The sequence below is a fragment of the Cyphomyrmex costatus genome, unplaced genomic scaffold (assembly GCF_001594065.2).
Source record: "Cyphomyrmex costatus isolate MS0001 unplaced genomic scaffold, Ccosl1.0 scaffold361, whole genome shotgun sequence".
Classification (NCBI taxonomy): domain Eukaryota; kingdom Metazoa; phylum Arthropoda; class Insecta; order Hymenoptera; family Formicidae; genus Cyphomyrmex; species Cyphomyrmex costatus.
The window spans coordinates 117,463-135,176 of NW_017277786.1; the positions used below are offsets into that span (position 1 = coordinate 117,463).

Genomic DNA, 17,714 nt, shown 5'->3' on the forward strand with positions numbered 1-17,714 from the left:
GGCCACGACGATACATTGTAGTCAGATAAGACAGATAAAAACAGGTTCACGCTATCTGAAGCGCGGCTGGCTTTTTTTTTTCTCTCTCTTCGATGCAATCGATCGATCAATGATTGCCACCGGAAGATAGACGCAACGGTTACGTGTGTACCCCCGCGTAATATCTACACGTCTCTCTGTGTGTCCACATTTTTCGAGGTAGCCCGTAAAGTAAATATGAAAATGTTTACGTAATAAAAATTGTCGCAACACACAGTATATCCAACGTTGCAACCCCGTTTGCTGTCGCCCTCACGTACACGATCTCACCCCTACACTTGACCTTCCCCCCCATCAGTTGCCATGAGAACGTAATTCATACTCAAGATAGCATTAGAGCTATACTCCTCTTTTCGCATGTAATTTATTTCTCATCAACATGAGTCATCGTTCTTTTTTTGCTCTTTATCATTATCATTTTCTTTTTATACTCCTTTTTTTTTTTTTTTTCATTGTATTTCTTGTCCTTCTTCTTCTTTCTGTAAGTAAATTCGCGCGTCGCGTCTTATAACGGGCAAAGGAGAACATTGTAGAATAATTCAAGTCTAATAACTAGGAAATGGCACATAAACTTTGTGGATATAATAATTATTCGATCAATAACGTAGGATAGTTTCGTGCAAATGGTTAAGAGTTGTCGAATAGACAATTCGAGACAAAAGGCAAATCGATCGTCGTGTAGGGACGTGCTTTACGTGCTCGTGAGTTAAATTTAGCTCCAAGTTTCAGTCCTTGATGAAACAAGAGAGGAAGAATAGTCAGTCTAATTTAAAAGGATCAGATTGCATGGAATCTTTATGCTAGGTTTTGTGATAACAGAATACGTGTTCTTCCCTGTAAAAAAAAATATTTTTATGAAATATATATGAGTAGAAAGCGAGTATCGTATTCCAAACGCTACCTCCAATATACCGACTATAATGATAAGTATATAATAATTTACCGTATTTAAGTATACTTACGTTTTTTTTAAACTTTAATGACCGTCAATGAGTTGACGTACAAAAACGGTTGATGTTAACAGTCGTTTCACATTAAATATACTATTAAGTAAAAATATCCATAACAAATAACACAATATTCTACTTAATAGAACAATTCGAAATTTAAATAATTATAAAAAGTTACACGTCAAATATATCAAGATCATTCTTTTATTTTTTAATACTCGCCTTTTAATTGAACAATTTAATAACTGTTTTGATAAAGTAAATTTTATGACAATTATCTAGATAAAAAAGATTCATTCTATCATTTTTCAACCTCGATGAGGCTTATTCACTCTTTCTCGACCACGAGATTTATATTTCAATTTATCTCTTGTATAAAGTATTTATTTGTCTTTGATACTATAAATATAACTATTTAAATGAATTTTTAGAGCAACATCTTTTGTATGTGGATTACGTCACAGTCGCACAGTGTCCAGAGAGTCCAAAGAGGATTCGCCGGCGTTGATGGGTGTAGGTCGTCGTCGTTGATCCGGGGGGGAGTCCTAACGACGACAGCCCCCACGGTAACGACCTCGGCGTACCACGTGGCGCTGCTATGTTGTACCTCGACGCGGCGATCACACTCGCGTGCTGCATACCGGCTCCGACACATCGGTCTGTCGCGTCGCCGTTGCGCGCGATACATCGACGTCGTCGCATCATCGTGAACATGAAATTACACACGGCAGATTATATACAGACGGGACAGTTCGAAGTACGACGTGATGGGTTATTGATAATATAAATCTACCACGTTTTTTTCCCGTTTATATAATAGATAGAAATATCGTCTTGGAGTTAAACGCTAAAATGAAGGATCAATGGTGATTTATAAAAATTAAACGTCAAACCTTGTTATTTTAATTTGCAAATATTATAATATAGTTGAGTTTCGAGTGATTGAAAAGAAAAGGTACTTCAGTGATTGGAAGATCTGATGCATTTGCTCAATTGGAAGTGAATTGTTCAATGTGTGGTCCGATCCGTAAACGCGAAAGTTATTCGGATGAACTGATGATGCTTGGATGGAATCGTGTAAGGTCCACCGCGAACATAACGCAGATCTCTCGGCAGGATACGTTCAAAGGTTCTAATCACGTCGTCATCAAGGAATGATAAGCTAAGCGGATTGCTCTGAAATTCCACCTATCAAGTGAGTATTCCTTTTTTATCTAGAATGTATTCAATAATTATTATTCAGTATTACCGTATAGCTTTTATGTAAACAGCCTTGACAAGTTAAAAAGAAATCGTCTCGTCAATTTTCTTATTAAAGTATCCGGTTCTCGCGATGAATAATCATATCTGTTACATCACATTCTCGAAATATAGGAGCTCAAATTTTCTGTTTATCAAAGGAGCAATTACGCGTAAACAGATCGATATAATTCAAATTACGGAAGTATCTATTATCTGTCTTTATCCTATTCTCTATATAGTGTTTCGTCGCTCAACAAGAATTCGATGGATATTAACGCGATAAATCGCGCGGTTTGTCAGGTCCGTGAAACTTTTCAATCGATAGCTCGCTTCTATAAGTGTACGTGTTATAAGCGCACGGGATAGATTGTCACCGGTAGAGCTTCTAGGAAGAGAACGAGCCGACGATTTCTTCGAGAGCCGGCCGATCTTGCTCGGATTTCGTCGATATATTCGCGAAGAAGAATATGTCGATGACCCTTATATACCCGGACATAGATATCGCCGACGCAGCGAAGGCACACACGTTTTGCTGTAAAGATCTATCTATAGACATAGCATTCATCGTTCGCATCGCAGCATTTGTATAATGTCGTTGTCACAACAAAGAAAACGACTGTTATCTTTTTCGTTATCATCGCCCATTGTGTTCATTATCGGTTAATTAACGTCGGACGTGGCGCGACAATTTAGACATCGTTTTCTAATTAATTATACGTTAATATGCCTGTCTGTCTCTGTCCTAAGAACGATATTAATATGGAGTGTGACGTAACGCCGGATACCTTCGTAAGTAATCCTTCGGGGACGAGCTTGCGATCGAAGAGAATCTCTTCCTCTCCTCTCTTCGGAAACTATAATATATTTTACGTTCGCTAGAAAGTACCACTCAAAGAAACGACGCCAGACACTCTCTCGGACGCCAGGTGGGGTAGCACAAGGTTGCACTATACGTACACTAACTAAGCGAGCTTATATAACACATAAAACTACAAAGAGAAGATGTCTGTAAGTGGACCGGTAAATTATGAAATAGCCTCTTTTCTCTCTGCGAAAGGGTTCTGCCGCCTGGTTATACGCGTCACGCTAACATTATCAGCGTGGGGTGCATGAAGCATTCATCCCCTTTTGTATTGACGAGGCGCTCAAAAGTTTCCCGCGCCGCGCGGCCGCGACTTACATTAGAAAAGGCCGTAGAAATTTTATTTTATTTCATTTTTTTCTTCATAGCGACAACGTCGGAACGAGTTCTTCAACTTGGAAAATGCCGTTGTTACAACGCGAACGAGTTTTGTGCATTTGCGAGACTCGTCGATCTAGCCATATGTGACAACAGATCTGATAAAAAGGACAGCTCGCTTGACGTTGATACCATTTATTTCTTTTTATTTCGAAGGAATTAGTGTCCAGAATCTAGTTTACGATTTAAGATGATATAATGATGACTATAAAATTATATTTAAGTCGATGCTCATTTCTTCAACGTAAATCAAAACAGAGAGAGAAGGCGCGCGCTAAGTTTTACTGCGGTACCAGAGCCGCATTTTTTATCGTCATCACGTACTTATCGTTAATCCTTGAGCGACCGTACAACCGCATAAAACTGTAGATAAGTAAAGCATTAGCAGCTTTGTTGCCTGTAATGCGACCTAATATGCTTTACGATGTTTTAAAATAAGCGTCGAGTATTGGTTTTCAATGCGCAATGGTTTTCACAGCGACCGTGAAAGAAAGACTTCCGGAATTGGACCCCCAAAGTTCCGAGAACTCCTAAACTTTCTCGGTTCGATCGGTGACCTTCGAAGAATAAATTTCTCGGGAACATATAGTGTCGCGTAGGTGCGCGACGGAGCTGAAGAAAAAAGATAGTTGCGTGTGGAGACATTAACGTGATCGACTTGCGTGTCCCTTCTCCGATCGTCCTTCCGTCTGCGCCGGAGGATGCGCGTCCTGAACGGCCAATTGAAATGTCGCATCGAAGGGCTCCCGAAAGAATAAGCCAGCAGTCACGCGTGTGGTGTTAAATAGAGGGGGAAAATATATTGCTCTATCGCTTCGCCGGCCGGCTCGCTCCTTCGCATGACAGTCTTATTGCTCGTATGACACGTGTGAGGAAATACTGCGAACATCGTCTCTAAGGCGCGTAGGATGATGTTCGCCGCGGTTCGGTGGATCCATGTGACATTGAAGAGGATAGCAAGTTCAGCTGTTCATTGTTGCTGTAAAAACTTTGAATAGATTTTAGATAATGCGAGATACTGTTAAAAATTGTGAAAATTTGTCCAAGTTTTTTTTATAAAAAAAAAAAGAAGGAGGATGGAAAAAGAGAAGAGGATAAAAAAAGGCGCGATATTATGTCTTGAAGGAGATAAACATCTATAAAAGGAAACAGAAGAGAAAGAAAGAAGAGCTAGTTGTGTGGTCTTTACCTTATATAGGATCGGTGACATCTCCGATGAGTGGGTAGCTGACACATAATTCCTGCCGCAGTGATATTGGTGACGTAATTCGGTGTAGAGTATACATTAACTCGCAGATGCTAACGATCGAAAGTAACTACGATAGAAAGATAACGAGAAGTAAGGCCTGCGTTCGTGAGCTTCGTCGTTATGTAGCCAGAGTCTTTGATCTGAGATATAAAAATTATAATAATATAATACACATGTCTTAAGATATCTTAGTAACAGCAAATTAAATGTAATACCTTATCTGTGTAGATTTTGATATCGTCATAATTTTGCACAATTGTACTATAATTATTTAACGTCGCCAAAGATAATTTGCAAAGGTAATTTGCACATCCGTACTTCTTTCATTATCAAATTGAGTGCGTGACCTCGATAAATAGGAACAAAGTTTCTTGACTGGTAATACGTTAAATATTTTCTTTTGTAATTCAGTGACAAATTCTATCCTATTTTTTACCTGAAAAAAATAACATATATATATAATATATAAAGACTAAATATGTATGTATAAACAAACATAAAGAAAAACATTATTTGTTTAAATATTGTTTGCAAAAATGGAAATATGTTTAAAATATGTTATAATATTCATTATATAAAATCATTAAGTAATGTTATTCACACACACACACACAATAAATATAATTATTAATTATATATACTATATAATAACATGGGATGCAACTCTTATAAATTAAAAGTAAATATAGTAAAAATTAAGAAGAATATTGCTTATACTTTTTTATTTTTAGTTTAAATTATTTAATTAACAAATAAAGAATCGCTTACGAGTTATTTTGTAACTAATATATAATAGCTAAGTGACTGTAAAAATAGATTGTTGAAGGTTTTACAAATAAGTGCAAAAAATATTATCAATTTCGTAATCTAAACTATGAGTTTGTTTCTATTTTTATAGCTCGCACTACTAGTCATTTCGCATAAATGTTGATTATCGCATCATTCAATAATTATATTCGCAATGTTAAGTTAAATGTATGGTAAATTACATCTCACGCACATGCATGTATGCATATTGCAGCAAAGGAAGTTTTCAGTAAACCTTTTTTTTTTTCGATTTTCGATTGCCATGAGGGGTTCGCTTTCAACTTCTTCGACCGTGAATTTCCGTGCAAGAAAAAGGAAAGAAATGCGTATATTTTGCGTCCGATAACAGAAAGAGGAGGTAGGGCAGGGGAGGCGTGCATCGCGTGCGAAGCGTAATTTCTCCCTTTTTCGTGTATTCTGTTACCATAAATGCAGAGTGAAAGACACTCGATGCACAATGCGTACGAGAAACGATCGATGGGAATCGATAGGAGACTTCTGACAAAAAAAAAATAGAAAAAAAACACCATTCAGAACGGTTGACATGTAGCGCACACGAAGCTTCGCAATTATTGCTTTCCCTTTCGCGAGCGCGAGCGTCTCTTCGCTCCCCCCCTATATATTATTTGCATCGCGAGACTTTGTTCAACTTCATCGACCAAAACTGTTAAAGTATACTGTTGGGTTCTTTAATACTTAATTGCCCTTCTTTCAACAACCACAATTATTGCTATAGTGCGTGTCTCGCGAATGCTAGGGAGTGAGAATGCCGTTCATCTGAATAATTTTAAATGCGACTAGGACACGAAATGTTCTGGCGAAACATTTATCGAACTTTCGAAGAAATCCTCGAGTCCCACGTTACTCGAGCATAAGAAAGATGCAATCGCATAATCAACACTTGGCCGTCGCGCTAAAGTCGCAGAAGAGGAAGAAAGTTAAGTCCAATCGGACGCTCGCACCTAGAGACAATTGGTCCACGATATTCTGCAGCAAAACGCGCGACGAGTCCAATGATATCGAGAAGAGACTGTCCCGATTTGGTGAATGTTCCACGATTATCGACGAGAACGATTCCAATGTCATTGCCTGCGATATCGCCGAACTCTTCGAGAACAGTGACTGCAGCAATGAAGAAAGGACGGCTTGTCCACGGATTTCCAGCTCGACGGAGCTGGAAGAGGACGAGATCGACGTGTGCACCACGTGCAAGGATTGCGTGGAATGTCAACTGCTGCAGGAGCAGGGTAGCGTCGCCACTGCCGCGAAGATACGCAAGACTAAAGAGGATCTGATGAGTGACCAAGACGAAGAACTGACGGAACATCTGGATTATTATGATAGTGACATCAGCGGTGCAGAGACGGCCTCCACGTCGAGTACAGTCGCCTCGATGGAGCATAAAGTAACACCAATTCTCGTGGATCTAACCAGCGAGGAGCAAGCAACCCCTAAGCAAACTACCTGGAAACAGACAATCCTAAAACGATTCACCAAAGCTGAAGAAAGCTCGGAGATGTCGGGTGAGAACGTGATAATGAACAGCGATATATTATCTAAATAACGTCGTCGATCTATAGTTGCGATATCGAATATGTGTTCAAGTGTAGATAATATATTGCCGCAATATACGCTATGTGTAGAAATAATCGCATGAAATATAATTACCTTATCTTCAGGAAAATCAATTAGTATAAATATGAATAAACCGATTCAATCTTTATTATTTCTTCAACGTACAGCTTTTAACATTTGATTGTGTGCAAGAATAAAGAGAATTTTTGTGATTTCCTCTCATTTACGGCCACTCTCCAAGGAATACGGAATCTGAAGAAATATTTTAGTATATAATATAAAATTTATATCAAAATTTTATGGATTTATTAAAAGCACATTTAACTTGAAAATTAAAATGTTATAAAAACTAAATTAAATTAAACTAAATAAAAATAAATTAAAATTTCGTCCAAATCCATTTATATTTGTCGTCTTGACTTTATTCGCTCAGAAATAGCTTTTAAGAAGATGGTATGCTGTGAATTTTATTAATATTATTAGAATAAGTAGCTTTTCTAAAAGTACAATTAATAAATTAACATCGAAAACAAAAGACTATTTTTAAGAAAAGATTTCGAACAATGTTTTATTTTTTTTTAGAAAATTCTATACTCGTCAATTTGTGTAACAGGAAAAACTGATGGTACTTTGATTAAAATGAGTGATCAAATGAAAATTTTTTATGCAATTTCGAATATTTTGAGAGTAGGTCGTCATGTGTCTCTTTGTCGTGCCTATGTGATGTATCTGACTATAAATTCCGCTCTTTTCCAGAACCTCGCATCATGATAGCAGACAGTTCCAGCAGATTGCAGCAACGCGGTGGTACGGGCAGCAGTTTGGCGACTGCCTTAAGGGATCGTGGTCCTTGCGTGATCCCTGTACAGCCTAATCGTTCCCTGCCGATTCGACCAGCGCCGCCGGCACCGACGAGATCAGCGTCAATAGTAACGTTGCGGAAAACGCTACGTTCGCCAATTCTCAAGCTGCCGAAATCCTCGAGCCTGGACGTGATCGAGTTGCAATCAAACGCATCTCCGAGCAGCTCGTTGACGAGCAAGTTGAACGAACTTTCTTTCGGGCAACAGGATGGGAACGGAAACGGAATGATGCTTACGAGCGAGTTCATTGATCGCTCGGACTACATTCTTCCAGACATGACTAATGTCATGCAGGTAGCATTGGGATTTTTTATTCTTTTTCAAAAAGAACACGATTATTTTTAAGTACACTATACTTTTGACAAACCCGAGACTTTTTCGTATGAGAAAGATTTTAACATGTAAAATTGATGTGGATTAAAAGTTACTGGAGGGTAATCTTAATAATATTAATTTGTCGCTATAGTTTTATTGTTTTCTACATTATGTACAGTTAAATTTAACTAATCTAAAGCAAGCATTGCCTGCGGATCGAAAAATTGGAAATTAAAATTAACTATATCAGCACAATATGTTTTAATTATGTGACATTGTTAATTTTATTGGCGATAATTCGCACGTTATAGATTACGAAAGAGGTCAACAGTATTAAAAGAAAAAACAGCGAAGATCGGGGCAAGGAGTACGAGAAAGAAATTACCAAGGATGTGAAGAAGCAGAGAAAATCCCACGAAGTCGACACCGGCCATGTACGTGACGAACACGTCAAAAATATTTTAAAAGAGTACTCCAGAACTTCTTGCGGTAATTTGGCCGATAAAGGGGAAAGAAAATTGCATCAACATGTAGTAGTGAGGCTATGGGATTCTCGTCCTGGGATACCCGACAAAAGATATTCGTCACCGGTGGAGGTGTCGACGACGGAGCCGGAGACAGAAAAGAAGGAAATCTGCAACAAAGTCGTACCGCCTTTAAGACTGAAGAAGATTGTACGTGAAGGTACGATACTTATAATGTATTCAATGTTTAGTGAACATTTCTAAAGAGTAAATTTCTAACGAATAAATTTGTTCATATTTAATTTAGATTGTTTATCGAAATTTTTTTTACAAAGAAATTCCTCTACCACAAGGTAATTGACGAATTTTTCACACACATTCCAAATGAATAGAAAAATATTTCACTTAACGCTCTAAAGGAAGGTTTCTTTACATTGTTATTATTTGTTTTTATCCTCAGCGAGCACCATTAACGAATATCGACGTAATATCGAGGTGAATGCCGGGATGGGAAGCGAGTCCAACTATCGTATTGTCACCGGCGCCACGCCACGTCCGGAATCCCCGTCCGGATACTCTCCTACCTCTTTCTGGAGCAGCGAAGCCTCGGAGAACGAGTTCGAATCGTCGGACAACACGCGGGACAGGAGTAGGCGATCTTCGCCAAAGAGCGACGGCTACAAGATCAAGTACCGTCGCAATCGGTTGCGCCAGAAATTGCGGGAACTTCGCGGTAAGGCACTGGAGCTCTCGCGGGAGATGACAGCGTGCAATAACGCCGCCGACACGAGCCCGCAGCGCAACACCCGGCTGCGGCAGATGATGAATTGCTACGAGAAGCAAATCGAGAACATCTCGAAGCTGCTGTGCAAGTTGTCCGCCTCCATTCCGCCGACAACCGACGACATCATCGTCGATCTTGACTATGAGAACGAGTTGAATGAGCGCGCGTCAGCTGAGAAAACTGCTGTCGACAGCGATGTCGAGCAGGTAAGTTTTGTAAGTGGAATGACACAATTGGATAAAACGGTCTTCTCAGAGTAAAATAAAGGATGATGTTAAAAAAGGACCGATTTTTGCCTAAAGGGTGTAAAGAAAGGAATAGTATTTTTTGTAGACTTTGACTCCTTTAATATAATATATAATAATAATAAAGTTATTAAAAAGTTGACGTTTGGAAAATATTTCGAAAATTAAAGCAAGACTACTGAAATTTGGATAAATATATAATGTGCTCAATTTTCGAAGTATTTCCTAAACGCTACAAATTTAAATAATTTTACCGTATTCAAGAAGGCAAAATCTATAAAAAAAATACTATTGCTTTTACTAGTTATATCTTTTTAGACAGAAATCGGTCCCTTTTTGGCATCCTCCTTATATCCTTGCTAAGAAGACGATCCGTCCTTAGATTATAAATCGTTCGATAGATGGAAATGTATGTCGTAAAAAAATCGATTTCGTCGTTTATTTCATATCATAACTACTAATTAATATTTGTGTTGAAAAGATGAATGGGATATCCAGAAGCAGCGTTTCTCCGTCTCCTTCACCGGAACCACCGCAATTGTCGCCGCGTTCTCCCATCGACTATGAAAAAGGTAAATCGCCCGATGCGGTGAGTGACAGTCCGCCGATACTACCCAGAGTTTACATAGCAATCCAACCGACTACTCTCGAATGTCTGAAGCAAAATCTAGTCGTCACCAAAAGCTGGCATAAAGGTGATAGCTCACCGAGCTCGCCAATCGAGAAAGAAGTCAAGGTGAACGATACGAATCAAATAATACGCGACGACGTAACAACGCTAGCTATATCTCCGGTTTCATCGACTGAATTTGAAGATCCGAGAAACAGCACAGTGGAGTGGAACGAAGAAGAACCTTTGTCGAAAATGAAGAATTCAGAAATCGAGGAAAAAATTCCAGAGGACACTAAAACGTTTGGCGACATTGAGGAACATCGACAAACAACACCGACGATACCTTCGGACAACTTTCTGAGTCCAACAATGGACCTCGAGATAGATGCAAGCGATATGAGAGACACGAAAGAAAGACCTGTCGCTCAACGTCATCTCGACGAAATAACACAGGTTTCGGAAACGGACGAAAACAAACAAGTCACTTGCGAGAAACAGGAGCTGGAACAGAAATCGAATGAAGCTTTACCGTCTAGTCCATCGATCATGGAGGATACTAAGAAAACTACTAAGGAATATGGAACTTACTCGGAAGAGAGGATCAACGTCAAGAATAAAGTAGTAACGAGCACATTTACAGCTGCACAGGAAGAGATGGTCAGACAAGTACCAACCGCCAATGTGACTAATATCTTGCAACTACAGTCGAATTATTACGGCTCGTCTGTCGCGCGCGAGAATGTCGTCTTCGCAGACGTCATCCAAAATTCGAGGGACGTGCAGAAGGTAATCTGTAAAATATTTTAGATTTTAATAATGGTCATAACACGCAATTAAATTACCGTAAAATATTGAAATTCATAAAATTGCACATCTACATTTCTTTGGAAAATTGTGTGGTACAATTAATATACAAAATTTATAAGATCTATATTAATTTTTGCCAACTTTTCTCACCGTACCTCATATATTTTTTCTTGTTAAACTTACAAATTATTATATGTCATTATTCAATAATTGTCTTGTATATGCTGTGCTATTATTAATTATTAACTATTGTGTATTTTATTTAATTTCTTTTTATTAGTAACAGACTTGAACACTTACAAAAAATAATTTTGATCTGATGAGTCAAAATGTATATTCAATAGTCAAAATGTATTTTGCGTGATTTTAGGTAACATCAAGCATGAGTCAATCTTCTGCCTTGGATCCACCAATACCCTTGAGTTTTGCTCAACCTAGATCTACTGTTAGCAGCTCAAATCAACAATGTATCGTGTAAGTATAATATACATGTTACATAATACATAAGTTTGATATATATATAATATATTGAATTTGATATCGATTTTTCACATAAACGATGTATTAGTCTGCCTAATAGCTGCAACAGAACCACTCAGGAGAATACCAATCAGCGAAATGACGGAAATCGCATTATGACAGAGCAATTTCCCACTCTGGGCAATTGGGTAGCTCGAATGTCGAAGAAACAAGCTAAATCGAAATCTAAATTACAATCTGGAATAAGCTTACCAACCGCATCAACGGCGGAGGTCGCTCGCGTAAGTTTATATTTCCACCAACAATTGTTCATTCGATGAATCATTTCGAATCATTTTCTATTAATGAATTTTTTATTATGCCTCCGCATACAGGTTCCTGGACTGGAGGCGCAAAAAATTCGCTCAAATGCACCAAATACGACTCGAAACAATATAGTCAACGTAGCGCCACAATGGAATACAGAAAGGTGGCAGCGTCATCAGCAACGTCAGCAACAATTGTACGCATCATCGGTCATACCTCCAGTGAGACCGAGCATCTGTCCACCTATCTCAGTTACCCAGTTCTATCCACCAAATTATGCGGTAATAAGACTCAATGGATTGATCAATGTATAAACGAAACACATCTACTTTACACAGATTTTATTTCATCGCTTTACCATAAGTCTCTAATTCACGTATATATAGTCACCTCATATTATTCAATCATTTAGCTAGTTTACCGTTGCAGATCGATCCTTACGGTGCGGCTTTTGGCTATCACTCAGCGGTATGTCCTTACGGCGATTATCCCTGTCATTCACGTCTGCACGCTACCGCACCGCCGATAAGCGGCTACCAGTTAGGTCCTTTGCAAGATTCGCATGCAGCTTCGCTCCGTCAGATGCAGCATCTCGACAAACGTTATCCTACTCATCTGCAAGATGCAGCGTCTCGTCACTTTACCGCAGATCTCCTCAAATATTCTGGAACTTTATCCGCGGGCGGTTATCAGCCGGCAGCTGCCGCTGCTGCCGGCTTGGACTACGACCGTTTGAGGACGGCGACCGCTGCTACGCAAAACGGTACTACGTCGACTTGTCTACCACCCCTGCTATTACCGCCACCTCCACCATTAGCAGCCTCCGCGCAGCAATCTTTGGCACGCACTTCCTTGGCTGGCTACCCCGCGAGCAATGGCCAATGCGGCAGGAATAGGATGATCCCGGATGTCGTTGCTGCAGCAGCAGCTGCTGCGGTGGTCGCGGCAGCTTCCTTTGGTCGACAGCGTGGTACGCTATCATCCTACGGAAGAGCTGACACAGAAATAGTATCTGGAGGAATCGGCGGTGTCATGGATAATGAATCTTCGCAGTTGATGGCGAACAGAGTGGCAAATCGCGAACGTTTACCACAAGAACAAGTGCAACCAGTCGGTGGGGTCAATGTAGACTCACGATTGAATAATGGCGGTTACCGTCAATTGCAAAATTTAATACTGGATAGATTACCTTATGTGAAAGCGGATGATACTTATTCTCAATCGTCTACAGCGATTTATGACGACAACGCGCAGGAGCCGACAGTAGCATCCTCGGTGCCCAAGTCAACATACAAATCCGCTACAATATTAGCATCTAGTAACGCGTTGGCCGCCAAGGAACCCATGCGGAAAGAGAAACGTAACTGCGAAACACCGCATCTAGGTAAGGTGAATCGTACTCTGGAAACCACGAGCAATCTAGAGTGCTCTAACTGTGGCCTCACCGGATCCATGTTCAAGTGCCTAGGCTGTGAGACAGCCTTCTACTGTGACGAAAGATGCCAAACTCGTCACTGGAGTATCCATGTAGAGAAATGTCCTAAGAGGATGCCTAAGTTAAAAAAACTTGTTTGAAAATGATTATAGAAACTATAAAGTGATCGATAAACAAATTAATGTCTGTAAAAATATTAACGAGTTTGTTCAATAACTAAAACAGAAACCAAGGAAAATGAACGACGTACAAAATATTGTTTTGATATTCATATATTTTCACCCGATAATTTATGTATCTCTAGTCAATGTATTATAAATTATAACGAATGCGAGTTCTGTAGTCGTATCGGATTTACACCACGAATGTGATAAAGTGTGCCTGGTCGTAAGATAAACGCTTACTGTAATTTTATGGTACTTTGTTCACAGTCTGATGTTCTGCTTTGTAAATTATAAACTGCAAGATACAAAGAGTTCAGCGCACCTCGCATTATATCTTATCTACTATTGTGCGGTAAATGGCGTATGTATTGTGCAATAGTTATAATATGAAAAGTATAAGCTCATCGATATATTGTATGTTGTAATGTAACAGATGTTACGAACGTGCTACCTCTCATGTACCTTACAGTCATAAGTCGTTATAATATAAATCATAATAATTGCATTTGACTGCAATCTTGTTCTATTAAGACTCGTCCTGGTTCTTCACTGCAATTATATTGGATTATAGTATCAGAAATGGGAAATTATATGAATTTTGAAAGTAAAATTTATACAGTGAAGTCGGCAGATTTAGAATACAATGCAATACTTTATTATACATAGGTTTCATACATATTTTATATTTAAGTAAAAAAGTAAAATCGGATGTTTTATATATGAAATTTTGTGTATGAAATATCGCGTGGTAATACTTCTATTTGCCGATTTTATTGTATGCTTCATTTTTAATATTGAGTCCTTTTTCTTTCAATATAAATTTTTTACATTTATAACATGAAATAATTTCTCATCATCGATATCTTACTCCAATATGGGGAGTCTTGCCGCAAAATCAGTAACTTGAAAAATAATTTAAATTATTGATGATTGGAAAATGTGTGTCTAAAAACAACTGATAATACATGATCATTTTTATGAATATATGTACTTAAAAATCTGTAAGAAATAACGCTTACTGTATACATACATTTGTTCTAATGCTTCTTAATTGTTATATTATATAATCAATTTTTTTATACTTTTATAACAATTTGTAAAGAAACCGCAGCACCGCAGTTTTATCAAAATGAATAAATGGCAAATAAATTGATGGAAAACAAACAACATAAATATTAGTTTTCTTATAATACGTACAAAAATATAAATATTTCTTCAAGAAATATCAACGGTATCAAAATAAAATTCAACATAGATTTTTAGATATTACCATCTATCAATTAGAACAGATTACTCATGTTTATGTAAATATATTTATAAACATCATAGAGATAGTATTTGTATATACATATAACTAAAGTTTAAAAGTAAAGCTTTGCTGTGGTTGTTGTGCAGCTATTTGATGTAAGAATTTGTGAGCCTCTTGATAGTGAGGACTCGTTTCCGTGACAACTTTCTCCATCCAGGCAGTCAGACGTGGTCTCCCTTTTTTCGGATCATAACCGGCCATTCCTACACCACAAAAGAAATCCTGATTATTCAAATTCTAATCACAGTGCATATCATATACTGCCTGAAATCGAAAGATTTATATAGCTTACGCGGTTGTTCCAATTCACAAGCACAGAATATATCAGCCACGCTAATCGTGTTTCCTGTTAGAAACGGTTTATCTTTTAGCCACACGTTCTCAATAATGTCAAGGCAATCGTTCATACGATTTTCTAATTCGGCTACTTTTTCCGGTTTTGATGGTTTACCTCGCATAACAGGATTAAGAAACTATTTTTAAAAAAATATGTTAATATCCAGCGTGTAAAAGAATACATTTTTGAGGCAAAGAAAACATTTACTTTCGCTAAAAAGTACGATGAACAATGAAGTCTGGTGTTGAGATGTTGCCACTCTAGATATTCATCGACTTTCGCCTGTTTCTTCGAATCGGATGGATACCAATGATCGTCTACTTTAAATTCTCGGCATATATATCGCGAAATCCCAACACTAAATAATTAAAGGCTGTTAAGACAATTTAATAAAGATATTTTATTTATAATTCTATATTATTCTCTGTGAAAAAAATAATACCTTTCAAAAAGATAGAAACCATCGTGCTCTATAATAGGGACTTTCTTGTACGGATTGATCCGTTCAAATTCTGGAGTATATTGTTCGAGATTCTTCAGATTTATAATCTTCTTTTCGAATGGTATGTTCCATGTTTTGAGAAGTATATATAATGCTCTCGAAGGTTGCGAGAGTAAATCGTAATACAACCTCAAAGTCATGATTCAGAAAAAATTCTAAGAAATAATAAAAATTAAAAGAAAAATAAAGGAAACTTACCGTTAGATAAAACTTCTAAAGCGTTATTTTCACACTCATTTTAACCCTGTCTGTCAGTAATTTGGGTCCTTTTTATTTAACAAATTTTTTTACAGTTCTAAACTTTCAAAAAAATATGGAAAAATAACTTTTCAACATTTTTATTACATTACTAAATAGTTATTAGCTTAAAATCTTTATTAATAAAAATAAAATTTTAAATAAAAATAAGGGAAAAACTTTTTTAATAAAATTTTGGTAAAAAAAAATAAAAAATCGCCAAAAATTATTATAGAGAAAACAGATGTAGTTTTAATACAAGACTATATGCATATTATGCTGATTCTACAATGAGTCAGTAGTTCTAAAGCCGTAATCACACTACAGGCTCTCGACTCTGACCCGACTACCTCGGACTTCAGATTATAATTCAACCAATCACAGCAAGGCAGCAGCCGACTCTGACTGCCGACTCGAGAATAGAAATCACTCTATTCGATCGACTCTGAGTCGGGAGTCAGAATCGGGAGTTTGTAATGTGATTACGGCTTTACGCATATTATAGAATATAGAATTTCAGAGATAAAAGCGCGCTCTGAAATAAAAACGCGTTCTGAATACGGATCAGAGTGTCAACTGAATTATGAGCTGATCAAGAAAATTAATAACAAGAAAAAAATCAAATCAATAAGCGGATTATCAATTTCTATCGGCTTTAATAAACAGTGAGATTCGCTTACAACAAACTCAACTATAATATTTTTTTAAACATGCACATTTTTTTTTAAATTCAAGTTAATTTCTAAATGGTGTCTCAAGCTATTTAAATCGATCTGCCTAAAGGTTCTCAGATGATATATTAGAACGACCTTTGACCTCAATTGGAAAAACATAACGGTACGCTTTTTTTTTTTTTTTATAAATTTAGCGACTACGTACTTACGATCAATGCGGATGCAACAGGTCTCAACGAAGTTATGCTTTACGACGCAGACGACAATACTACAACAAATATAACAAGATATTACTTTAGTCTCAACAATTGGTCAACAATTGCTAAATTCGTAGATAAAAAAGTTGAGCACAGAAATCAAATTGAATGCATTCAATTGAATTTGATTTCTGTAGATTTGAATTTGATTTCTGTAAATTTTCCAATCGGTGTTTTAAAATGTATTATTATCAATAACATTACAGCGATCTATTATTGGCTCTAGTTATGAAAAACACCTGACGAGAATTGACAAAACCCACGCAAGCAACGAGTTTTTCCATTTAACTCCAAAGATACCGAGTCGTTTTTATTGCGACAGGCACAGAGACAAACGAACTGAGTGAAATGAACTGTACGAGAGTCAATTATCGCTGGTAATGACACCGCTCGCGATTACTGGCTGCGTAATTCACATAAGAAAAAACTCACTCTCTACTCGGTGTTTAGACTTCAGACTTAGTGTTCAGGCTGGGAATGACGAAGCAAAATAATTCATTTTTTTAATCTGTTCTCCTTCGCGCCTATAAGAGGGGATCGATGATACTTCACGATACTCGTGCAATCGATACTGAGAGGCTCGACGATATACTTGATAACTTGACGTTACGGAATGCTATTGCAGAATACTCAGTTCTGCGCTGATTCTTCGGCGATAAACGGGATGCTTCCTAAAATATTGTATATACATACATAACATTCCGTTGCACGTACATATTAAATACAGTGTCACCATCTCACCAGTGTAAACACACATACACTCATACATACGCATACATTCATAACGGACCCATAAATATTCCTACACACACAACACACA

General features: G+C 37.6%; 2 protein-coding genes across 2 annotated transcripts; one reads left to right on the forward strand and one right to left on the reverse strand.

The window, feature by feature from the left end:
- The first annotated feature begins 6,407 nt into the window (after window positions 1-6,407).
- On the forward strand, window positions 6,408-13,642 carry LOC108776526 (uncharacterized). Its single transcript, XM_018543173.1, has 10 exons — window positions 6,408-7,050; window positions 7,859-8,259; window positions 8,592-8,964; window positions 9,080-9,097; window positions 9,205-9,713; window positions 10,255-11,172; window positions 11,564-11,667; window positions 11,762-11,954; window positions 12,048-12,260; window positions 12,409-13,642. Exons 1-10 carry the CDS (start codon window positions 6,408-6,410, stop codon window positions 13,552-13,554), a joined length of 4,518 nt encoding a protein of 1,505 aa, XP_018398675.1. The 3' UTR covers window positions 13,555-13,642.
- Window positions 13,643-14,932: 1,290 nt separating this feature from the next.
- LOC108776527 (glutathione S-transferase theta-1) lies at window positions 14,933-17,640 on the reverse strand. The gene is made up of 6 exons (XM_018543174.1): window positions 17,327-17,640; window positions 16,847-16,905; window positions 15,667-15,881; window positions 15,432-15,582; window positions 15,180-15,360; window positions 14,933-15,090 (listed from the first exon to the last, which is right to left on the reverse strand). Exons 3-6 carry the CDS (start codon window positions 15,864-15,866, stop codon window positions 14,933-14,935), a joined length of 690 nt encoding a protein of 229 aa, XP_018398676.1. The 5' UTR covers window positions 15,867-15,881; window positions 16,847-16,905; window positions 17,327-17,640.
- Window positions 17,641-17,714: the final 74 nt, after the last annotated feature.

What these genes read in the sequence shown, in the direction of transcription:
- LOC108776526 (XM_018543173.1), top strand. Translation starts at nt 6,408, where the DNA reads ATGCAATCGCATAATCAACACTTGGCCGTCGCGCTAAAGTCGCAGAAG. An exon ending in ACATGACTAATGTCATGCAG is followed by an intron (nt 8,260 to 8,591) that starts GTAGCATTGGGA and finishes CGCACGTTATAG; the next exon opens with ATTACGAAAGAGGTCAACAG. An exon ending in TCTATCCACCAAATTATGCG is followed by an intron (nt 12,261 to 12,408) that starts GTAATAAGACTC and finishes TTACCGTTGCAG; the next exon opens with ATCGATCCTTACGGTGCGGC.
- LOC108776527 (XM_018543174.1), bottom strand. Translation starts at nt 15,866, where the DNA reads ATGACTTTGAGGTTGTATTACGATTTACTCTCGCAACCTTCGAGAGCA. An exon ending in GGTTTCTATCTTTTTGAAAG is followed by an intron (nt 15,583 to 15,666) that starts GTATTATTTTTT and finishes TTAATTATTTAG; the next exon opens with TGTTGGGATTTCGCGATATA. An exon ending in CATCGTACTTTTTAGCGAAA is followed by an intron (nt 15,361 to 15,431) that starts GTAAATGTTTTC and finishes TTTTAAAAATAG; the next exon opens with TTTCTTAATCCTGTTATGCG.